Source organism: Lygodium microphyllum, chromosome 21 (genome assembly GCF_053477565.2).
Source record: "Lygodium microphyllum isolate KBCC chromosome 21, Lygodium_microphyllum_v1.1.10, whole genome shotgun sequence".
NCBI lineage: Eukaryota > Viridiplantae > Streptophyta > Polypodiopsida > Schizaeales > Lygodiaceae > Lygodium > Lygodium microphyllum.
Window position 1 is genome coordinate 111,426,306 of NC_141155.1, and position 25,768 is coordinate 111,452,073.

The window sequence follows — 25,768 nt, forward strand, 5'->3', positions numbered from 1 at the left end:
GGATGGACCAAACGACGCTTTTTTCCTTCAGTCCTCTCACTCAGGGGATTGGACGACGACACAAATAGAGAAGGAGGCGAAGAGTCAAGTAGCGGACCACATCTCTCAATGGATGGGAGAAGAAGGACTAGCATTGTTTGCACAACAGTGGCTAGGTTGCATGATAGACATTAACCGGTGGGCTGGTGCTGAAGTCCCACACTTGAGCATTATCTTTCAAGCCCCTCCACAGTGAAGAGCTCCAATGGATGTGATCGAGTGGCCCCTGGCACAAGCGGCCTGTTTCTACCGATGTATAGAGTCACAACTCTCAGCATGGCTAATAGATACATTGATAGTACCACTTGGAGCATCTATCACCCCTATGGTCCGCTCGAGGGCCACCATGGGGGACTAAAGTTCGTTGTCCAGGCCTGCGGCAAAGCGTACTTGCATGCCCCATAGTTCTTCCTCATCAGCAGCTTCCACACCGAACAGATGCATGTTCGGTCAGTCACAGGTTTCCCCATGAGCTTACACCTTGTGTCCTAGAATATGAATAGTCTCCACTACAGTGGGGCACGTGGTTCTAGGAAGTTGATTGTTTGGCAGGAGTTGCAACCGCGGCCCTTGCGGGACGGATAGACATCTACTTCTACAGGAACACAAGCTCACCCCCGCCCAGGCCCATCGGGTAGGAAAGGTTCTCCCACGCAGGTCACACACCTACTAGGAGTACGCCATCGGTGCCCATGGAAAGAGTGGAGGCGTATGCACCTCTCTTGGCCCGAGCCTTACCGCCTGTGTATGGGATCACGGGGCGATTGTGGCTGGGAGGGTTCTATGGGTCAAGTTGGATATTGGGGACTCATCCCTCGGAGTCCTCAATGTCTATGCCCCCACTGAGGTCAGGGCACGCAACAAGTTTTGGGTGGAGATTGCAGTAGGACTCCCAAAGGTGGACTCCTGGATTGTTGAAGGAGACTTCAACAACCTGGAGGCCTTAGAGGGCCAGCAGGGTAGAGGCAGAAACTACCAGCGCATGGTTGGGAAAAAGCAGGAGGCATGGGAGGTCTTCCTACTGGCAGTAGGAGCTCGTGATGCTTAGAGAGACCCAGCTTTCCACAAGAGGGAAAGGTCGTTGGACTTCCCATGGAGATACAGGCGGCTAGGCAGAGTCTTGCTAGAGCGGTTGGACAGCCTTGCCGTACCGATCTCTCCAGCCGAAACTCCTCGCCTCTCGTTCCACCTATTGGAGCTAACCTATTGGAGCGGTTAGCCTCCGACTTCCAGTGAGAGAGGAGACGAAACTGTTAGACTTAGTGTATGCAGATGATACAACACTTTACATAGAGGACGATAAGTTGATGCTCGAGAGAGTGAGACTAGCTCTCAAGGTGTTCTGTAATGCAGCAGGAGCCAAAATCAATTGGCGTCAGTTGGTTTCCTTACAGACTCGGACTCTAGTACGGAGTGGGGCATCCACTTGGGATTTAGATGGGTGTGTGGAGGGCAGACTGCCCGCTACCCAGGGTTCCAGGTGGGACTCGACATCACCTCCGTCCAACAGTTTCGCCCAGTCCTCAACTCTATTCGGACGGAGCTAACCTATTGGAGTACTGCTCGCCTCTCCCTAGCAGGTCGAGCCCTAGTGGTCAACCAGGTCCTCCTAGCGACGGCTTGGTACATCGCCTCATGTTGGTGCTTCTCCTCGACTTGTGTTGCTCAGCTTCACCGCCTAGTGCGGAGGCCAAGTCGGACGACAGTTCCAGGGACTCTCCGGCCAAGGTGGCATGGGCAACCATCATCCAACATCGATCAGAGGGAGGGCTTGGGATCATTGACTCGGAGAATTAGAGTATGGCCTTTTTGGGCAAGCTTATAGTCCATGGTCTCACACCAGGAGGGAAGACCTGGAAGGTCCTACTACACGAGGGTCTCCAAGAGAGCAAACCAAGGCTTGGTGGGGATTGGAGACCGTCCTTGAGATGGATCTTCACGATGGCCTAGATCACGCCCCCCATATCCCCCTTCCTACATAGCTTACTTCGTGTGTGGTAGGGCCTCGGTAAGGCCCTTATTCAGAGCCCCTCAAGTTGCTAGGAGGAGATAGACCGTCAACCGATGATCTGGAACCCCTAGGTCAGAGATCAGGAGGGGGTGCAGATCGGCGAATGCCCCCACATCTAATGGGCTGGTTGGGATGCAGGCCCGGCTCGCACCATCAGGACCTAGCAGGAGGTGTACAGGTTGGTGGACAAGGAGGTGTTGCAGTGGGCATCAGGTTACCAAAGAGAAGTCGAGTTGAGGAGAAGGGAGATTGACGCAACAATACCTCAAGAGTGGCTTGGCCCCCCGGTACGAGAGCCGGTAGAGCTCGAGGAGATATGGGCCGCTAAGTTTTCACCGACAGGTATCCCTCTACAGGTGGCAGGCAGAGTGGGCAACGCCCCGCATGGGACTTTCTTTACCGTTCAAGAGGGGGGGAGTCTGGCCCTTGACAGAGGGCAGTAGGATGAGGAGATAGATGTCCTTTCGTGGAGGAGGATTCGAATGGTGGGCCTTCAGGGGAAGACATGGTGACTGGATCCCTATGTTTTCTAGGAGGAGCTCCAGGAGTGGCGCCTCTAGATTTGGGAGCGCAAACCACTTGATGAGCTGGAGTGGGATCCAAGAGAGTGGCTATGTCCAGCCACTGCGGTCGTCAAGAAGCCACCGAGGTTCTTGGAGTACACAGCTAGGAATGGCAAACGCGTGCTGATGCAAGAGGACATGGGTTGGACGCCATCACGTAGCAGATATTGGACAAAGCACAGCATCACGAATGCTTTCTGACGGGCTTTCTGGCGCCGCCTATGGCGGCAGCTGGAGGCCAAGGAGGGTATCATATTTCGTATGGCTGGTGGCATATGAAGGCCAGGCGGTAGGGAGTTGGTTAGCCCAGATGCAAAAGGATGGAGGATGTAAACACTGTACACAGCAGCTTCTGGAAACTCCAAAGCACTGCCTCTAGTCATGTGAGGCGGCGCAGCTAGTGTGGAGAGGAGCATGCCACATCCTCCGCCGCATAGCACCCAGCCTTGGATGTATCTCATGGGGAGCTTTCTATTGGCAGTCGATTAGCCACGGCCACCACCTTCTCCATGAGGCTAGGATGCAGGACACGATCTTCCTTATTGAGGCTAGGTTCTGCGCAGTAGCCGACTTGGAGACTCTACCCATCCGCCAGGTACTGGAGCCCACAGCAGACCACTTTGAGGTGTGGGAGATTGTAGGGAGTCTCACTGGATGGTATATCTGGAAGGCACGGTGTCATGAGGTTTTTGGAGGAGAGAGGCGTTTTGTACAGGCAACTTTGGTAGAGCTCTAGACCTCCATCATCCACTCCCTTCGTGGCCGATGGGACCAGGTGCAGGGCGAGTCTCGAGCTTGTCAAGAGCTCTGTCTTCACTTCATGACTTGGGGCTGTCAGGCCTTGTTTTTCGTGATGCAGGCAGGCATCCCCAAATGGCGATACACCCCCCCTCCATGGCTTCTTGCCCCCATCCCCCCTAGACCACCCTGAGAGGCCTGTATATTCGATATTTCTATGACTCTGTATCAGCTCCAGCTAGTCTTTTGAGGAGGAGCACTTCTTTGTATTCAAGGTTTTTCTGAAGTAATATAATTAGCCACACTTTATTTGCAAAAAAAAAAAAAAAAAAACTTTCATTTTGGTCCTAAAAAACAGCAAACATAGGGTCAGCTGATGATGTTAGCAGCTGGCAGCAGCAAGACAAGTCCAAATGCAGGCTGCAACAGTGAGATCAGCAGTAAACGCAGCAGTCCAAGGGATGACAGACGGCTGGAAACAGTCACCATTGTCCCAACCTGACACAAGGCTCTCAGAAGCTGATGTGATACTGTTGGGCCAAAATGCAACAAAAAAAGACTCTACTTCTGGTCAGTTGACTTGCTGCTATCTAGGGCTGATGCAATGTGACTACAAAACAAACTGCCCAAACAACGACACTAAAACTGCTCCCTGCTGCTCAATTTCCCTTTTTTGGCAGTCTCAATCAAAATATAGCTGCCTATGCTAGAAATGAGTGCTATGAGCACTATAAGACAAAGTTCTGATAGTATCTCTTCCAAAGAACATGTTGCTTTTGTAGGATCAACAAGACCTACCCTCTTTGTACTAAAGAACATGTTTCTCTTGTAGGATCAACGAGAATTACTCTAATTGTATTCTCTACTCATTGCATGACAAGGCTATTTTGTAGAACAGACCACATGAATCATACCATGGCATAGGTCTGCTGTTCTGTGTGTGCCCAGAAACTGCAGCCACTACTATCTTTTGTTGGTGTGGTATTTGCAAGAGGTTGTGTAACTTATTCCTGCTTTTTGCAGGAAGCTGCACCTATATCAGTCCTACAGCAATTCTGCCAAGACCATTAGCATTACCTCATAACCTCTAGATGTAGATCGTGGCCTGTGTAGAAAGACTGGTTTCAGAGGATGTCAAGCCATCTTTCAATTATCGACAATTAAATTTCCACAATCACATATTACAGACTGATAAGCTTCAATTTGTCATGAGGAATAAGCACTAGGTCTTGGCTAGTGTGCTGTGTCAAAAAGCTAGTTTAAAAATATGTCAAAGCAACACTCAATTATTGATGACGATTAAATTTCATCACATATAAGAGACTGTTAATCTTGGAACTCTCATGGAGATATAGTACTACATCTCTTGCCTTTCTAGAACCTTTTTCATCTCAATGGCATACTCCCGCTTGTCTGTTTGTGCCCGTAATGCCCATACTGCTGGCCCCTTCGATCTATTTAGAACCCTTTTCTGCAAATAGCACCTGCAAGGAGTTTTTAAGACCATCTGTTACAGCATTTGAGACTTATAAATTAGGACAAATATAAAAGAATTTAAACCGACTACTATGTTAGAGCCCACAGCAGATCTGCAAAATCAATTCAAGGACACTTAGTAAACCGAGAGAGAACAAGGAAACTACAGATTTTCAAGTATGATTCATGTAATATTCACTTGGCCAAAGCTCAGGAGGTTTGTATTTGTGATTGTTGGTTTGTCCAATCGTTTCCAAAATAGTAGTACTATCATGGGCCGATAACAAAGAGAACCAAGCAACATTTCAAATAATACTTTGACCTAGAATAAATTCAGGAAACTTTAATTATCAATCAAATTGATGACCCTGGCACGAATGCCTTTCAGTTTTCCAAAGTATATTGCCTTATGTCTACCTTCCAACTTCAAGCTTTAGTTGCGCTGGTGGCATTGTTTGCTTGAGGGTATGGGCAATAAGCATTATGTTCAGCTGGGGGTTGTGCAACTCTTCAGAGCTTGAAGACTACAAAGCTGTGCGATCAGCAGGTGAAGAATGGAAAACAAAGTACTCCGCAGCCAAGTGGTGCCTATACATGATCAAGTATCCACATGCACAAGGTCATCTTCAAGCCTGGAGGAGCTTACATACTACTCATCTAGAAGTAGAGACTCTGAAATAAATAAATAAATATGTTTCATTGCATGTCCCAAGTTCAAGGAGCAATATGTGACCCTATCCCTATCTACTTGAATCCCTACCTACCCTCAGGGAATTTGAGGCGTTACTAAGTCATCACCTTTCTTCTAACATATGATTAATGTGTTCTGATGGTATTGAATATGAAATTGCATATTGGTTCAAAACAGAGACAGATAACCAAATCCTTCTTCGGGTTCCTGAATGCTTTGAGGGGATTGATATAGATGTAAACATGGATGATACAGTCTTGTTTTGTGAACGGTGCAAAGAGAAAGACATCCAAGTTCAAATAGTGGGTTTGTGAGCCTAGACGGCAAGCCATCTCACCACTTTCATGTAAACTTGTAACGATACTGAATAAAACCTGGCCATGAAGTTGAGTATATATTGTCTTCTCCCTTTGTGCTACATGTGCTGGTTACGTGGAGGACCCTCTATGTTGAATATGGTGTTTCCTAGTTCATTAGATGGATTATGGAATAACTATGTGTTGACAAGAGTGTACATTTAAAGTTTACATATTTCATTCAAGCTTCAAATTGATCAACAAGGTTCTTTGTCTCCCTGAGGGTGATGCCATGATAAAGCAAGTCAATTAAGCATAGTCAATACTTGTTTCTTTTGAGGCTGGTGTCTAGTGCATCTTTAGCGCTAAAAGAGATAGCAGCCCGCTCTACCAAAAATCACACATCGTATCATCTTTTGTACAAATTGGGCTCTTTTTGTAGCACCATGTGTTGAATCAAACATTTTGGTTTGAATGATACAAGTTTTGGCCCTTATCTTTGAGTCAGGATCATCCAATGTCTTGGGATATATTCTATACTTAGCTGAGTGCCAATCCCCCTGAAGATGGGTTTAAACGCTCTAATGTAGAGGGAGCTTTGCTTACAGAAGAAGTGAATAGGAAGAACATTGATTCAGCTCGTACTTGTCATGCACTTACAGTTAGAGGTAAACATGATGGTAAAGGAAATAATAACCATGGTAGAGACTCACCGCCCAACATGGGAAAATCTAAGTCTCATGGGCAATCACATAATAAGTCCCATGGTCCCAAGTCCTCTCTCACTTGTCATCATTGCAAACAGCAGGGTTAGATAAGGCCACAGTGCCATACGATGTGCAATGATAGGTGCAAAAAGGCAAAGGAAAAGAGCAGGAAAATGCAAAGTCTTTTGATAATCACATTGTTCCCGAGTCCAATGTTAAGATTGAGGAGATAAATGCCTTGGAGTACAATTTAACTTCACTGCGACCCCTGAACGCCTTTCTATATATTGTGCCTTAGTGTACATAGGCATCTCCATTCATGCAAGCATAGGCTACATATCCATTGAATTCCCAAAGCCTAGATTAGCTGCCCATATCCAAGAGAATGTCTGCCAATATTATGGGTATGGCTATCCACTGCATAGCCTCAAAAGATCCACCAAGTTGCCCACATGTCAACCAAAAGAACCACCAGAAAACATATCTCCATGAAACTCTCATGCCCAAATAGAACTCTGGGGAGACCAGCTAGCATAAGGAAGTACATGCTCAAGGATCTCCAAAGTCTCCATACTTCATAACATAGCCTCCATACTATCACCTCCAAGCTTGTGATGATAAATGCTCCTCCAATTAGAAGATATGGCATCCTGACCATGAACAACCATATCCCTAAGCAGCTTCACAAAACTCTAAAGGTCACCTATACATACCTACAGCTCTAGGTACAACCCCCCTAATCATGAGGAAAACCCTGAAACACTGCCCTAGGAAAACCTAGCTGCTAAATACTTGCCAAATCCATCCTGTGGTACAGCAGAAAACATGTATTTTCCCTTCTTTTTGTGGCACAACCTTGTGGTGTTGCATTTTCATCAAGCTCATTTCCAGCTTTCCAAACAACGCTCCACAGCATATGAGCAGGTAAGCAATGCTACACACAGAAGGGACTAATGGGCAAGCCTGGGTGGCTGTGAGGCAGGCCTAAGCATGGGCAGCTGCATTCAGCAGGGCAAGATGTGACCTTTTCTTTTGTGCAATCTTCAGTTTCAGGCAAGTGGATGATGCCTAAGTGGTCCAAATGGAAAGAGCAGTACATTAAGATGATGCTTTTTCCTTCTTGTGTAGAAGGTGACACTGTGCTGGAATAGAACACAATCACAGTTCCAAAACATTACCTATAAGGATTTTTTAACATGGCTACAAAGCGCTATCAAGAAATATATTGCAAAAAGATGCTATCATTTTAAAGGCAGGAAACAGTATTGTCTTTGAGTCAGAAAAAGCAATGCAAGGTTATACCTATCGGCCATTTTCCCAATTTCACCTCCCATAGCATCCACTTCATGTACTAATTGAGATTTCGCAGGGCCCCCAACTGCTGGATTGCAAGGCTATCAAAGATAGACAAGTCTTGTTAATACTGCTCTAGGCATTAACTCTTTATACAAGCTGCATTGATAAAATACCGAAAATGCTCTCAAGCCAAGATGGTACACAAATTATAAGACAGAGATACAGCAGGCAATAATAATTGATAAATTTGCAAAAACTCCTCCAAATGACTATAACTGATTCCCACATATTAATGGACTCCAAATTTCAAGGCTTCTCTTTCCTTTTCAGTAGCTTCAATGTTCACAGTAACTAAGACAGAAAAATTATGTGTGTGTTGAGTAGAGTGGCCAACTTAGGATTTTTTGTTTTTGCAATGAAAGTATGTGTACCAAAACCATTGTGCATTGTCTGGCAGCATAGTAACAATATTTAGATGCCCTACTTTTGTGTTCAACTCTGCTCTTCCAACCTGACTTTGGGTCCCTCAGATAGTTGTGATCATTGAACTTGGCTAAATGAGCTAAGACCTTTTCAACGGGCATATCTGTTGGATTTTTCAACCACAGTATATAGCCAAACTAGGTCAACCAGGGAAAGTACGGTCAACCAGAGGCATTAGTGGTCTTACTTTAAATTAATTGAAGGAAGGAACTATAGCTTGGTTTTCAAAACAGAAACGATGAGCAGAGGAAGAAGGATAAGATAACTAGCAGAATGCTCATTGGACACCAAAGCTTTTGAGACATACTTGCCAAGCGATTCTGTCAAGATTCAAAGTAAGAAGTAGAGTTTTTGCACCCATTCTGGCAGCTGCAAGTGCAGCTTCACAACCAGCATGACCCCCACCAACTACCACCACATCATATCTTTCTTCGCTTCGTCCATCTAAAAGACATACAAAATGGTCAGTGACGATAAGAAACACGAGATTCACAGTTGACATTATCTCACATAAAATAATGGCAATTTATCAAGCCTCATACTTTAATACTCCAAGAGATTCATGGTTGAAATTATCTCACATCAAATAAATAGCAATTTCTCAAGCTTCATACTTTAATACTACAACACCATTTTCAATCAAAAATGCAGAATAACTAAACTAGTTTCAGAGTGTACCCTTTGATGCTTTGGAGGATTTGGTTGAAATATGCGAGTGTTATCCAACATTGGGAAAAAGGTGACCTTACTGTGTATGACAAGAAGTGGTTTGGGGGAAAAAAGAAGGGCATGGCTACCAAGTCTCCAATCAAAAATGGAAAGTAAAGTGACAGAAGAGGAGGATAGGAAAATATTTGATACCGCATCAAATGAAGGCCTTCTTATTGGAAAATGAAAATGACTAGACCTACATTGTACAAGTGTTTGAAAACAGAAAACAAAACAAAGGAAATGAAAAGACTAATGAATCGCAACATGTAGATGAAGGAAAAAGAGCTTCTAAATGACAAAATCGTGTGCCAAGATTTGGTAATTTCAGAAAATGTAAAATGTCAGGAGGACATGTATTTTTACAAGCCTCAACATGTGGATTAATTTATAATCACATGTTTAAGTAAATGTTGCACATGTGGGGTGCAACTAAGGTTAGTGCAAATTAATGAACCTCGGACCCAAGGGAAACAACCGATGTCAAAGGCAAAAGTTGCAATTAGTTATGTTGCATAAATACTAGGTGGTATCTAGTGCGAGCTATTGGCCTAAGTCATTTATTTGGCCATAAGTGTCAATTGGTGACACTGGAGATGTGACGTTTACTCATACTTCACGCCGATCTGATGGTCAAAATGGCACAAGGACGCTCAGGAGATGAAGTTGCCTAGCCAATTTAATTATTAGCTAGTCAGACTATTTTTCTAGGCATGAAAATAATTATTCTATTAATTTTCAATCATTTTAAACTGAAAATTAATATAATAATGTGGTTAATGCTCAAAATACATTTGGAAAGGCTGCCACTTGTTAAATTTTCTAAAGGGAGATTAGGAAAAATATGGGGAAGGCTAGGACAGCAAGAACGAAGGCTTAGGGAGAGAGAGGATCATTCATTCTTATTGGGAACACACCGTGTAGAGCTTGGCAGCCATCATGAGCTAAGTTTCAGCCATTACCAGCAAACATTTACAGATTTGAAGCAGTCAACCACTACACAAGATCCTAGGCAACTGGGCAATGACAAAACTCTCAATTTTCTCTCTCCTCAACATTCTCTCATTCCCCAACCATTTCATAGCCTTGCTTTGAAATCCTAGCATTTGGACCCTCGGAGACTAAGGAATTTCAATTTTTTCTATTCCAATTTACCGCAAAATTTAGGGTTCAACAACTGCCTCAAGAAGTGTGCCACACATTGAAGACTCCAAGACCTAAATTATTTAGGTTCAAGGTGATTTTAAGTTGAAATCAGGTGGAGGACCATCCAACCATCAAATTTGGGGCATTTCTATTCTTCTTGAAATAGGTGATGGCTAATTGATTGCCCGAATCAAGGGGCAAATCGGATTGAAGACTTGCTGGTCACTTTGGATAGCAAGGGGAGTTTGGATTGCAAAGGTGCTTCGGAGAATCCCATTGTAAATCAACTTCTACTTCAATAAAGCTAAAGAAATTCCGAAAGGGCGCCAGATTTGGGGCCATCCGAGTGTCCATTGTCCAAAGATTAGTATGTAAATTTATATATTCAGTTTTATAATAAATGCTTGGTGCTGTAATTAAGTTGTAATCAAGTACTTAACCACTGATCCACTGAAGGAAGGCTGGTTGTATATTCAGTTTTGTAATAAATGCTTGGTGCTATAACTAAGTTGTAATCGGGTAATTACCACCCATCCACTAAAGGAAGGCTAGTTGCATGGTTGCATTGCCGAGATACCATCAAATCCTTTGAATTGGTGGGCCCATGGCACTTCATTGCAACTGGGGATCATTACAATCTAACTAAAATTGTTCTTAGCAATGAATCATAGCAAGCATGTCTTCACATGGTTACAAGACCAATTGGAGATGATGCATCGCTCCTTGGTCATTCGCATGCTGAAGGGGGAAATGCAATGACTGCTGTTGGATATGGTTCTCAGCATGGACAGAAAGCTGAAAACATTGGAAATGAGCCAAATGTTGGCACTTCTATACATCAAGAGGCTGATGACCAGCAAGAGGCTGAAGAATTTGAATTTGACATAGCTTCAAGGATCGGATGCAAACAGTTGCAAAACTCTTTGCTGAATTGGCAGAAGATCCCCAGTTTACTCGATTCTTATATGCTCCAAGGAAGGATAGCAAAGGCAAAGAGAAGAAGACCTCTTCTAATGCTTTGGGACAGTCAGAAGAACCAAAGGAGATGCCTAAGCCTTCTTTGGAAGAGCCCAAAAAGCTATCAATGATCACAAACAATTGATACCCGTGGAAGAACTAGTGCAAATGCATGGTCAACTTGGTAGTGCCAATCCATGGGAGTATGGATAGCAAGGTATTCATGCAAATGTAAGCATGGGGCACAGCAAGGATACTTTGGTGGCCGTACCATTTTCATGCTACGGTTGGGCAGGCACCACATACAAGAATGTATGGCACAAATTGCAATGGTATGTAGCAGCCAATGTATGGCTCACAACACCCAATGTATCTAGGTAATGCAAGAGAATGCATAATCCCATGTATGGCAACGTAGGCATGATGCATGTGGCACAAAGTGGGCCACATAGACATGTATCTGCACCCCTAGGGAATGTTGGAGCACAAGGATTTGGTGTTGGTCATGCAAGTGCATCTGATAGTATTGGTTCATGTAAACACAACAAATGCACCCTTTTTGCAGCAGCCTATTTATGATAATTTGACACCCATACAACCGCCAAAGGACCATGATGAAGGTGGCAAAAGTGTGGAGTTTGAGCCTTTTAGTCATGCACAAGATAGTCTAAAAGCACTTACATTTATTCAACAATTTGATGCAACCTATTTTGAAGGCAACTTCACAAAGGCATCTCAGATACGCAAGGCAACCACATTCTTGAAGGAAAATGTATTGTAGTGGTGGTCTATACTTCTCATTCAGGGACTCGCACCTACCACTTGGGTCAAGTTCAAGCAAATGTTTGCTTCAAATTGGTTGACAAATACCTTTGAAGTAGGCATTATGATAGTGCGATTGGTTCCTCATCTGAGCTCACATGAGGGGACACTTTGACGAACTGGCCAAAGGCAAGGAATCCATGGTCACACATGTTTAGGGGCATTTTTGACAAGCTGGTCCTATATACCACTACAAGACATTGATGACAGACATAGAGACATGCTATGGTTTTTCTCTATTTTCAAGAGCTTGTATGATCAACATCAACATCAGGCTCTCTATGAGCCACATTGGTAGGGGCTTGACCACCCAGTGCTTGGGTATCCATGGTTCTACTTTGGTGGTTCTATATTGTATACCCCATGCTGAGTCATTCTCATTGTATCATTGTATTGTATCAGATTACCCATTATCTAAGAGAGTGTCGGCAATATTATAACAAATCTTTTGTATATCAATTGTTACAAAGACATATTGGCTCAATGATTCCAAATTAATTTGATGCTCATGTATGATCAACATCAACATCAGGCTCTCTATGAACCACATTGGTAGTGGCTTGATCACCCGGTGCTTGGGTATCCATGGTTCTACTCTGGTGGTTCTATATTGTATGCCCCATGCTGAGTCATTCTCATTGTATCATTGTATTGTATCAGAACACCCATTATCTAAGAGAGGGTGTCAGCAGTATTATAACAAATCTTTTGTATATCAATTGTTACAAAGACATATTGGCTTAATGATTCCAAATTAATTTGATGCTCATGTACTTTGAAAGGTGATTTGTATTTAAGTGTTTCAAAATGTGATTAAATGTTTATCTTTCTATTTAAGGGTGGCCAATAGCCAAAACACCTTGTCAATGTGACATCGTGGCTAGTCTATATATCTGCTCAGGGCTAAAATTGCAAACTGAATGTATGGCCTTGTGTTGCATAAGTAAATGAGACATCCAACTTTTGGAGTATACGTGTGGGTATTTTAACAAGTCACTGTTATCATGCAAGGACAGCTTAGAGTCTAGGTTCCATTGGTGTACAAAGTGGCTTGCAATCCTGTAAGCCAAACCTCTCAAGAAGTTTACCAATGTATCTAGACTATGACAATCCAATGCCTCTAACATCATGAATAAACTGAATGCCCAAGCAATAGTGCAAAGGCCCCAAATCTGACATCTCAAAAGTTTGCTGCAAATTTTGTTTGAATGCTAAAATTTAATCAGCATGTGTCCTTATAAGCAAAAGATCATCAACATAAAGACATATGACCAGCAAGGATCCCCCCTCTTTACATACCTAAAGTGTAGACTCTGATGAGCTGTTTATGAACCCTTGGCTAAGCAAAAAGGCATCAATCTTCGCATACCAAGCTCAAGGAGCTTGCTTCAAACCATATAAAGCCTTTTTCAGCTTGTATACCAAGTGTTCAAATCCCACAACCAATGGGCTGTTGTACGTACACTTCATCTTGAAGTTCCCCATGTAAAAATGCAGTCTTTATATCAAGCTAGTGTACAATCCATCCATAGTGGGCAGCCAAAGCAACCATAGACCTAATGGTAGTCATGCAAGATGTAGGAGCAAATGTCTCCTCATAGTCAATTCCTTTCTTTTTTGCATAGCATTAGCCACAAGCCTTGCCTTATATTTATCACTGGATCCATCTACATTCCTTTTCAGCTTATAGACCCACTTTGTACCAATGGCTTTCTTCCCAACAGGCAAAGACACTAAATCCCATGTTCGCTTCCTTATGATAGAGTCAAACTCAGCTTGCATTGTTGCCATCCAATGCGCACTATATTGTGCATCCTCAAAACATTCAGGCTCCTCATCATCAAGTGTATCTACTGTCATAACAAACTCCATGGTATATACACCATCATGCATACAAGCTTGCCTTCTAGTACAACCAGAAATAGGAGCATCCAAGTGACTATCTTTCATAGTCTGCAAATACCATCTAGGCATCTGCCTAGCTTCCTAGCTGTGTACAAGCTCTTGTTGAATTTCAAATTCAGCATCTTTCTAAATATTCAAATCAGCCATCGGCTGATTTTCTGCAATACCCAATGGATTAGCTGGCTGAACATTAAGTTCACTTGTTGAAGCTCCAATTGTATCACCGAAAGAAATGGACAACAGCCCTTCAAATACATCATTGGCAATCTGATATGTATCAAAACCAGCAAGGGATAATTCTGATTTTTCATCAAAAAACCACATCCTTACTGACAAATACCTTCTTAGAAACAAGATCATATAATCTATATCCTTTGCTCTCACTATTGTAACCCACAAAAATGCATTTAATAGCCTTGCTATCCAACGTCTTTCTGAGTACCTTGGGAATGTGTGCATATACAAGATACCCAAAAGTACAAAAATATCCAACATAAGGTTTCCGCCTATTCCAAGCCTCAAAAGGTGTAGCATTCTTAAATGCCTTGGTGGGACACCTATCAAAACAAGACAAGCACACATAACTACTTCCATTCAAAAACTATGTGGCAAGCTCTTTGCTTTCAATGTACATCTAGCCATCTCCATGAGTAACCGATTCTTCCTCTCTGCAGCAACCCCATTTTGCCGTGGAGTAAAAGCAATAGTGTACTAATGAACAATGCATTTCTACTTCAAAAAAGAATTCAGCATGGAAGACATGTATTCCCCCCCTCGGTACGAATGGAGAGTCTTAATCCTACAACCAAATTGATTTTCAGTAAGTGCTAAAACAGCCAAAAATGCATCATACACTTCTAACTTTTTCACCAAAGAGTAGACCTAGCAAAAATGAGTAAAGTCATCAATGAAGGTGACAAAATAGTAACCACCACCCAATGACATCTGAGTGCACAATCTGTAATTTGGCAGTTGCTCTAAAAGCGACATCACAACAACGAAATGAAAAACGATGCATTCCAAAAAATACACCTTGAACATATATGCTCAAGAGATCTCTCCAAGAGAGGTAAACCATATAGCATCTATGTATGCTGCATAGGCATCAAGCTACCATATGGGAACATCCCATGACTCTGCTTGTGACATAGCAACAGTGAGAGTAGATGCTAGATAGACTGACTGATCAACTAAAAAGGCATCCAACTCATATAACCCATGACATAAAGTGCCAGTCAAAACCAAAGTCATATGTTCCTTGTCTCTCAGGATACATCTGTCATTATCAAAGATGACTTACAAACCACACTTTGTCAAAGAAGAAATAGATAACAAATTCTTCTTTATGCCAAACGCAAATAAGGCATCTTGCAAGTGGAGAATAGAGCTATCAATTGTTAAGAAGACTACTAGGGTTTGCACTGAGGACACACAGAGTGTACGACCATGACAGAAACACAAAGACAGACACAAACACAGAGGGCAAAACTCAAAACTCAAACACAAACAGAAGAAGAGAGAGAGAGAGAACACAATCAATTGTTAAGAAGACTGCTAGGGTTTGCACTAAGAACACACAGAGTGTACGACCATGACAGAAACACAAAGACAGACACAAACACAGAGGGCAAAACTCAAACCCTAAACGCAAAACTCAAAACTCAAACATAAAAACTCAAACACAAACAGAAGAAGAGAGAGAGAGAACACAACTCTGAAGTGAATGAATGCTGTAAATGAATGTAAGAGTGTACAGTGTGCTCAAGGGCAAAGCAATGTCGGAGCGTGACGTCCACCGAAGACGGATCCCAAGTCTGTGACCACTAGTCAGAGTGTAGGAGTGCTGAATAGTGAATGGCAGCAGGCTGGTCACCAAAACGCAGCAGTCTGGAGGATGGAAACTGGTAAATGCAGCAGTGTACCACCGATCAGGGGCTGAAACAGTGTCTGAGAGTGTCAAGGCCTACAATGCTGAAAACGTAGGCTGGCTGACCCTGAAGATGATGGACAGCAAGCTGAACAGCAATCTGGGACAATCTGGAGTAATCACCAGCAGCTGAGAGCTGTCGCCTAAAGCAATGGAGAGACTGAAGATGATGTGGCTGCAGTCCATGATGGCTGGACAGCAGATGGAGGCGAGCTGCAGGCTGGAAACTGGACGCCAACAGTAGCAGAGGGTGTGTGGGCTGGGCTGGTGTAACCTGCAAAACAAGGATGATGGCTGAATGGAGACAGCCTATCTATTTATAGATGTGGAAGGGCACCCCAAAAATTAGGGTTTCCACTAAACTTTCTCGAACTGCTCCCCATTTTAGGGTTTCCACTGAACTCTCTCAAACCACTCCCCGTTTTAGAGTTTTACTCTAAAAGAGCATTTTTAGTGTCTCTTGGGACTGTTTAAGAGGCTAATCAGCAAGTAATGCATATTTTAGCTCAACACCCCCTCTCAGGCCCAAAACTGAGCCGAAAGGTTAGGCTAGCCATTGTGATGTTGATATACCCCAAGGCGTTCCACCCCAACGCAATCAAGGCATCCGACAAAGGGTGCACGTCAGCTGCCCAATGGCCTACCAAGACTAGAGAGGCGATGGTTATCTTACCAAGGGAATCCAAGTAGTCACCCCAAAGAGGACAGGGCATCAGACAAAGGGTACACGTCGGCTGCCCAGTGGCCTACCAAGCCCTACAAAGGCGGATGGAACTATATGGAACTTTTGTGTGTTTTTTTATTTTATTTATTTTTTATTTTTTTAAATAACTGTGGTAAATTTTATGGGATGCACCCGATTGAGGAATAGTAGGGTAGGGAGGATACATCCAACACATCACAAAACAGTACAAGCTTACCCATCCACTCAAGGTGTCGATGACGAGGAAAAGTAGGTGATGAGGTATCCATGTGATGAAGAAGGATGGTGGTGTGGTAACAACAGCCGCCGGTGGAAACATCTTAGGATCCGCTTAAGTGGTGCTATGCACAATGAGATGCAAAGTATGCTACATGCTAAAGAATGCTCATGCAGCAGGTGCCACTTAGAGAGTGTCCTTCATGGAAAAATTGTTCACTTGCCCAAGCGCCCTACTACAAAGATGATGAAATCATGCAATGCAAAGGGTAAGGTACAACGGGGAGGAGAAGCCGATATTGAAGACAAAGTACTGAAGCCTGTAGAATACCAAAAAGGATGTGTGTTCATATGCTGAAAGGTGAGAGCCACTGTGTTAAAGAGTGGCATTCCCCCTAACGAAGTACCATGGTGCAAAGAGGTAGAGAATGGGGTGGAGAAGGAAAAGGTGCTAGGAGCGGAGATGGTAGATCCAACCCCTAGGGTGTGTGATGCAGATGTGGAGTATAATCCAAGATTTTGAAAAGATGATGAGAGATGATCAAGGTGTGATATAGAAGAGGGTGGGATGAGAGAAAAGTGAGAAGTGTGTGTAATATGCTCAAATGAAACAGAAGCTGTAGATGTACCTCAATTTCGTCTGCTTCGTGAGCCCCCTCTATTGAAGTTCATATACACAAAGCCATCCGGATCCTGTACCTCAAAAAAAGAAACAGGCAAGAGTTTTGATTCATGCAACACAAAAGAATTGTACAAACCTTACGTTGGACCTGGCGGAGATGATGAAGATGGATCGTCAGACGTTCCAAATGCCGTATGTCCTCCATGATCGGAGAGGTGGCCAACCTCACCAACCGGTCCGGATGTGGTAGTAAAACTGGTAGAAGAGGTGTAAACATCACTGTACTTGTTGCAATAGTACTCCTCAAAGTCCTCCTCTGTCATGTTAGTGAAATCTGGTGAAGGTGGAGTGTCGTCCTCCTCACCAAGTCCATAATGCCATCTCAAGGCCTCCAATGATGGAGAAGCCTGATAAGACATCATTGGAATTGGAGAAAAAGGTGTCTGGGACATTGTAATTCGGTTACGAGTCGTATTGTGTGCCTCACACAATGACTAGCTCTCAACAATATCCGCAGGATACTCTTTACAAGAGCACCAGCTCTCATACCATGTTAAGAAGACTGCTAAGGTTTGCACTGAGGACACACAGAGTGTACGACCATGACAGAAACACAAAGACACTGACACTGACATTGAGGGAAAAACTCAAACCCTAAACGCAAAACTCAAAACTCAAACACAAACAAAAGAAGGAAGAGAGAGAACACAACTCTGAAGTGAATGAATGCTGTAAATGAATGTAAGAGTGTACAATGTGCTCAAGGGCAGAGCAATGTCAGAGTGTGACGTCCACTGAAGACGGATCCCAAGTCTGTGACCACCAGTCGAAGTGTAGGAGTGCTGAATAGTGAATGGCAGCAAGCTGGTCACCAAAATGCAGCAATCTAGAGGCTGGAAGCTGGTAAACGCAGCAATGTACCACCGATCGAGGGCTGGAAACTATGCACAGTCTACTGTAAACAGCAGGCTGAAATAGTGTCTGAGAGTGTCAGGGCCTGCAATGTTGAAAACACAGGCTGGTTGACCCTAGAGATGATGGACAGCAAGCTGAACAGCAGTCTAGGACAGTCTGGAGCAGTCGCCAGCAGCTAAGAGCTGTCGCCTACAGCAATGGACAAGCTGAAGATGATGTGGTTGCAATCGATGATGGCTGGACAGCAGATGGAGGCGGGCTGCAGGCTGGAAACTGGGCGCCAACAGCAGCAAAGGGTGTGTAGGCTGGTGTAACCTACAAAACAAGGATGATGGCTGAATGGGGGCAGCCTGTCTATTTATAGATGTGGAAGGGCGCCCCAAAAATTAGGGTTTCCACTAAACTTTCTTGAACCGCTCCCCGTTTTAGGATTTCCACTGAACTCTCTCGAACCGCTCCCCGTTTTAGGATTTCCACTGAACTCTCTCGAACCGCTCCCCGTTTTAGGGTTTTACTCTAAAAGAGCATTTTTAGTGTGTTTTGGGGCTATTTAAGAGGCTAATCAGCAAGTAATGCATATTTTAGCTCAACATCAATGGCTGTCAACACAATCTGCCCAATGCCTCTAACAAGGTATGATGCATTATTGGCACACTGTACAAACTTGCCAACAGGGGCTGCAATGACGGAAGAAAACAAATCACTGCGTGATGTGATATACCTAGAAGCACCACGGTCAAAAAACCATATGCTCGCATCCTTAGTAGAGCTAAATGCTCTATCAGCCCAAGAAGGGTCATAATTGTCTATGTAAAAACAATAGTCATGGTTTGCAACAAAAGATGTGGACTCAGTAGCAGTAGAAGGTGCATCAAAAATAGACATCCCTTACTCTTTCTTCTTCTCCTTTGCTATGCGCTTTTTGCCTTCTGTGATGTAGTGTCCTGGCTTCTTGCAATAGTGGCACTTGCCCTTCTTGGTTCACATGTCCCCATGTTTCTTGCTACTTTGTGAAGCACCTAATGTCCCAAAGCTCTACGGAGCATTTTTAGCTTGTCTGCCCTTGCCCTTTTGCCTTGCCAGAAAAGCCTGCTCATAGGCTATAACATCCAGACCACTGTTCTTTCTTGTCTACTCTTCCTCTAAGAGCAAACTAACCAACTGAAGGAAAATAAGTGGCTGTGGACAAATCCTCATGGTGAGGTTTAAAGCATGAAAGGCCAAATACGAGGGCAGCAATGAATTCAAGGTAGTAGATATCAACTGCGCATCTGAGTAATACTCATCTATATTCATAAGCTGCTCACGCAAGTCCTGAATTTTATTACGATGATCCTACATAGAATCACCCTCATCTATATTTACAATCTCGAGCTCTTTCTTCAAGGAAGAGATATGTGTATCATTCTTTCCAGCAAACATCTACTCTAAGGTCAGTCATGCTTCTCATAAAGAAGCTGTAGACTGAATGTGTGGGATAATGGAATGTGGAACTGCCAATGCAATCAACGACAAAGCCTAAGCATCCCATGTGAGCTGAAGCGGGCTGAACAGACTAAGCAGGCTGAGTTGCCCTTTGTCCACATTCTCCTAGGGGAGGCATAGCTAGAGCCACAACTCTAGGCCTAACTTCTTCACCACTGACATAATCCCAAAGATTCTTTGCAATCAGCTCATTCTTCATCATAAAATACCATAGAGAATAGTTGTTACCATCCAACCTATCCTCCTTGGATACATATGTAAATACATCACCTCCTTGATTTGCCATGGTAAATGTCACTAATCAAGGATGAAAAGAGTAATACTTCAAGTTGGACCAATCTAGAAATCTCAGAATTTTCAGAAATTACAGCAAACACTTTGTGTAATTAGCAAATTTAATCACGCTATCAAAAACTATCTGAAATACATGTTGTCCAAGGTGCAAACAATGCTTGGCAGTACTAAAAATGCAAAAGTCCCAAATTTTCTTAAACCAAAATACAAAAAATCAGTCTATTGCAGACTATCAGTAATGTACATATGTCAATCTCTGAGCTGATAACAAAAGCCCCGAAATTTTGATCCAAAATTTTGCAAAATCTCTGTAAGAAATGTGTCCCAGACACTTGCAAGAGCAAAGAAATGCTGCCCGGGCACAAGCCCCTTCCAAGAGATAAAATTTGAATTAAACATTTGAAAAATTGAACGATTTTTCCTATTTACCTCTGATAATGTAGAGCTGAGCAGATCTCGCGGTCTTGGCAAGCCTAGGGCAAGGACAAGAGGTACAAAGCTAGAGGGCAGCTGTAGCACTGGTAGCACCTCCAAAATAGAGCGACGTTGGGAAGCTGTAGAGAGTGGCATTGAGGAGCTGGTCATGTAGAGGGCAGCATAGACAAGCATTGTCTACTCAAGTGGCGCACATGGAGTAAGTTGAAGATGCTACAGCGGAGGCCCATAGCTGGCGGCTAACAAGCTACACTAAATGCTGAGGAGTTGGAGCTAGCAGTGGCCACGAGCTGGGTTGAGCAAAGGACTGCTCTAATACCAAATGTGAGAGGTGACAAAATGCACAAAGATCGAAGCTCAAGCTTAACTAAGAGTACAGTTGACAGTGAAGAGAGAGTGTATGTGATAGCACAACATCCAATAGGATAATCTCAATAGTGTAAGATGCAAGTAGAAAGTACAACCCTTAAATCTTAGAGCTGTCACAATGTGATCACATTCGAAAGATGTAAAACACGAGAAGTGCCCAAACTGTGTAACATAGACACATAAAATAAAAGAAAATCAATCTAGGGGGAAAAAACATCTCGTAAGGAGAGTAAAAAGTGCCCCAGGGTCCTATTGACAATCACCGACACTCCTCTGTGAGCGTAGATATGAGTCACACCCAAGAGAAATTAAAAGTTTAGTCGAGCAGTGACATTGATCAAAAAACTCATATAACTAAGACTTTTACACTCAAATGGTCACATTAACTAAAAGCCATATAATGAGTGGTTTTAAAAAGTGAAATCAGATACTCATGATTAAAGAAATAAACCATGAACCAGTAAACCTATATAATGAAGCTTTGCAAAAGCTAAATTTGACGACTCCTAAAATTTAGGAGGTTACTATTTTTGAAAGTTGCTCAAATGAAAATTTTGTTCACATCAAAGGCTTCGAAATTTCGCAAGGAACAATTTTGTCTTCAATAGGTATCTCAAATTTTTAACTATTTAAGAGATTCTTAGAGTAGAAGGTTTGGAAACTTCTCTCTAGAAAGGTGACATATGGCACCTAGAATAGTACATGTGTTATTTTGAAGAGACAAGTGTCCCTACACTTGTCATTTTTAGTAAGTACTTGTTATTTGTAGCCTCTACTTTCTGCTTTTGAGCGCCCAAGCCCCACACCTATATATTGGAGATCTTACTCTTTATTTGGAATAAGCTCTCATGCTGAAATTTCAGCCACATGCTTTGTACTCTCTTATCTATCTCTCATCCAAGATGCACTTTCTACTTAGCTTAATCTAATCCAAGCACTAAAGAAGAAAATCAACTTGTTGCTCAAAGTTTGCAGAAATTAGGGTTCAAAAGCCTAATTTTCAAAATTGCAACTAATCATCCCTTTTGTAAACAGTTCATGCACTTGGTGGATTATTCAATTTTTGATAAGTATTGAATAATTCACAAGTACAATTCGAGCAAATGTTTGCATCAAATTGGTTGATAAGTATCTTTGAGGTTGACATCATGATAACTTGGAATAAGTTGGATGCTAACGAATGTACAAATTTGAAGCAATAATTGGGATGCATTGCTGCCTATTACTTCTTATCATCTCGTATCCCTTCGTGAGTAAGTGGAAAAATATGTTTGTGGGCTGTTTAAAGGAATAAGGGATTTTTGCATTAAAAAGGAATGAGTGATTTTTGCATTAAATCCATCGTGTCTAGCATGTCTCAGCTCATAGAGGCTGCTGCAATAGCCGATGCTTTGCTGTGTGGGAAAGATTCGGACTTCTTAGAGAGTGGGGTGAAGCGGAATGAAAAGTTGTTTAATACTGAGAAAAGGGACAGATCTAAAAATCAGCTTGTAAAGAGGCCAAAACAGCAAAAAAAGGGCTCGAAAACATTCACATAATGTAGGGGATTGATGGTTGCAAAAAAATGTTTTATTTGTGGATAGAAGGGTCACATTGCAAGGGATTGTCCAATAGGCAATAAGCTAGAAAATCAGAAAATCTGAGAGATTCTAAAGGAAAGAAACCCAAAACATTAGTAGGATTGGTGCCCCATGTTGTTAGTGATTAGTTCAATGATGATGCTACTGAGTTGTGTAGAGCATGGAGAGAAAATAGGGATTAGCATGCATTGATTTTCTTTGATAATGGTGCACATGCCAACTTAATTCTTGTTGACATAGCAGCCTGTCTAGGCATCAGAGAAGATGAGATGGAACCCATAGGGGAAGTTGGAATGGCATGTAAAGGCTATGCAGAGCTTGTCATACCACTCATTGGAAAGCTTCGGTTGTATATGTTGGGATATGTGGATGGCAAAGAGTTCTTTATTGAAGGTTTTGATGTATTGCTTGGTATGCCATGTTGTCACCGCATGTATGCAGTGATTAATTCTCGTGTAAAAAATATCACTATTTAGCATAAGGAAAAGATACTCGCAATTGATATAAAGTTGAAAGGTCAATTTGCCCTTGTCGTATTTGTAGTTACCATTTCTAAAGTAATGAAAAGTCATCTTTCAGCGTACTTGGTTTTTACTAAGGATACAGATGATAGTGAGAATGTTGAAAGTATGTCAAAGTTAGAGAAGGATGGCATGTCATTTCTGAAAATGTATCCTGATTGCGTCTCTTAGTTACTTCTAGGGCAGCTACCACTTGAAAGGTCAAAAGATCAAAGAACGAGATAGAGCATAGAAGACACTTGGACATTGTGTTTAATAGACTGTGAGCATAGGCTGGTTATCAATGACAAGAAAAGTGAAAATTTCTTGCATGAAATCCACTTTTTTCGGGCATATTGTATCGGTTCATGGTATTTGCATGGACCCTACAAAGGTTGAGGCAATACAATCGTGGCCACTTTTGAGAAATGTACATGAGATCTGCATCTTCTTGGGTTTATGTTTTTACTATAGGAAGTGTATATGCAGGTTTGTTGAAATTGCATCTTAAATGACTTCAAATCCTGTGCTTGTGTTGCTTGATCTAAGAAAGTCATTCATAGTTCAGTGTGATGCATATGGTAATAGCATTGGGGCTCTTTTTCTGTAAGATGACCGAGTTGTGACTTATGAGAGCTGAATTCTCCATGGTGCAAAAAAGAATTTGCAAGCCTATGAGAAAAAGCTCTAGGCTATAATTCATGCACTATCTATGTAGAAACATTATTTGTTGGGGGCTGATTTTATAGTGTAGATAGACCATCAGACTTTGAGGTACTTTTTGTTTGGACATAGACAAAGTTGTCAGAGAAGCATATGAGATGGGCAAATTTTCTCTCTATGTTTCATTTTCAAATTGTACATGTTGATGGTGAAAAGAATGTTGTGGTTGATGCATTGTCACGTAAGCCACAAATTCAGCTGTCAACCTGATTTATCACACCGAGTTGGATGCCATGAAAGAGCAATATGTTGCTGATTCGAACTTCGCTAGTGTTTATAATTAGCTTTGCAATAGCCAGAGGCATGAACACTTTGTGCTAAGAGATAGATTTCTGTTGATACATGGACGATTGTGTGTCATAAAGCAGTTAAGACCCAGAGTTATCATTGAAAGTCATGCTCCTCCGCATGCAGGATATGAAGGTATTCATGCCACAATCAAGGCAGTGGAGCATTTCTTTTATTGGCCAGTTTTGAAGCATGATATAGAACAATTTGTTAAGATATGCATCGTATGTCAAAAGATAAAGCATGATAGGCAAAAGATGCTGGGTTTATTGCAATCCTTGCCTATTCTAGATAGGCCTTGACAGAGCATTGCATGTGAGAGAGGACATGATTAAAGCTCAACACAGAAAACCAATAGACAGTGTGAGAGTGAAGCATGACACCCAATGCAATAGACTCAGAGTGTAAACTAAGAGTATAAGGTACAACCCTTAAACCTTAGGGTTGTAGGGGGTGTTCACACCCGAACAAGGTAAGTGCCCATAAGTGTGTGTCATAAGCACATACGAAATAATACCATAAGTCTGGGGAAAAAAACCTCTCCTACCGAGAGTAAAAAATACCCTAGTGTCCTACTGATCACCGACACTCCTATATGAGTGTAGACGTAAGTGAGGCGTGAGTAAAATACCCAACAAACCCCCCTGGAGTAAAGAGTGATCAAGAGTACAAGGATCATCCGCCACCAAAGGAGATCAAATTTAAAGCATTGAGAAATGCTTCAAATTTCTCACGAGGAAGAGCTTTGGTGAAGATGTTTGTCACATTATTGGTGATAGGACAATAGACAAGGCTAATATCACTTGCATATAGCCTCTCTCTGACAAAGTGATAATATATCTCAATGTGTTTCGTGCGTGCATGAAACACTGGGTTCCGTGCCACTGCAATGGCACTCTTACTGTCAGTGAACAAAGGAGTAGGCTCCATAACAGATACATCTAGATCAGCTAGCAAGCGTCTAATCCATACGCATTCAACTGTGGTCGTAAAAGCTGCCTTGTATTCAGCTTCACATGACGATGTGACAATAGTGGACTGTTTCTTGCTAAGCCAAGATATGCAAGAGGAGCCAAGAAAGAAACAATTGCCACTAGTGGAGTGACGTGAATCATAATCACGAGCCTAATCAGAATCACTGTAAGCATGTAATTGGAGTGGTCCGCCACCAAAGGAGATCAAATTTAAAGCATTGCGAAATGCTTCAAACTTTTCACGAGGAAGAGCTTTGGTGAAGATGTCTACCACATTACTGGTGATAGGACAATAGACAAGGCTGATATCACCTGCATGTAGCCTCTCTCTAACAAAGTGATAATGTATCTCAATGTGTTTCATGTGTACATGAAACACTGGGTTCCATATCACTGCAATGGCACTCTGACTTTCAGTGAACAAAGGAGTAGGCTCCATAACAGATATATCCAGATCATCTAGCAAGCATCTAATCCATACGTATTCAACTGTGGTAATGAAAGCTGCCTTGTATTCAGCTTCACATGACGATGTGGCAACAGTGGACTGTTTCTTACTAAGCCAACATATACAAAATGAGCCAAGAAAGAAACAATTGCCACTAGTGGAGTGACGTGAATCATAATCACCAACCCAATCAGAATCGTTGTGAGCATGTACTGCAGTGGTCCCCCCTTGGCATAAAGCCATCCAAGAGATCGAGTACCCTGCAAGTAACGAAAGACACGCTTAACAGCTTGCCAATGTGACATGCGTGGCTGATGCATATATCTGCTCAGGGCTGAAACTGCAAACTGTATGTCCGGCCTAGTGTTGCATAGGTAAATAAAACATCCAACTACTAGAGCATATGTGTGTATATTAAACAAATCACTATCATCATGTAATGATAGCTTAA

General features: G+C 42.5%; 1 protein-coding gene across 1 annotated transcript in view; it reads right to left on the reverse strand.

The window, feature by feature from the left end:
• Positions 1 to 25,768, reverse strand: part of LOC148018430 (glucose-inhibited division family A protein) — a 172,313-nt gene that overhangs the window by 122,220 nt on the left and 24,325 nt on the right. The window contains exons 2-4 of the mRNA XM_087661793.1: positions 8,608 to 8,744; positions 7,824 to 7,915; positions 4,722 to 4,835 (exon numbers count right to left, since the gene is read on the reverse strand). Coding sequence (XP_087517919.1) covers positions 4,722 to 4,835; positions 7,824 to 7,915; positions 8,608 to 8,744 — 343 coding nt within the window. The remainder of the gene's footprint in view (positions 1 to 4,721; positions 4,836 to 7,823; positions 7,916 to 8,607; positions 8,745 to 25,768) is intronic.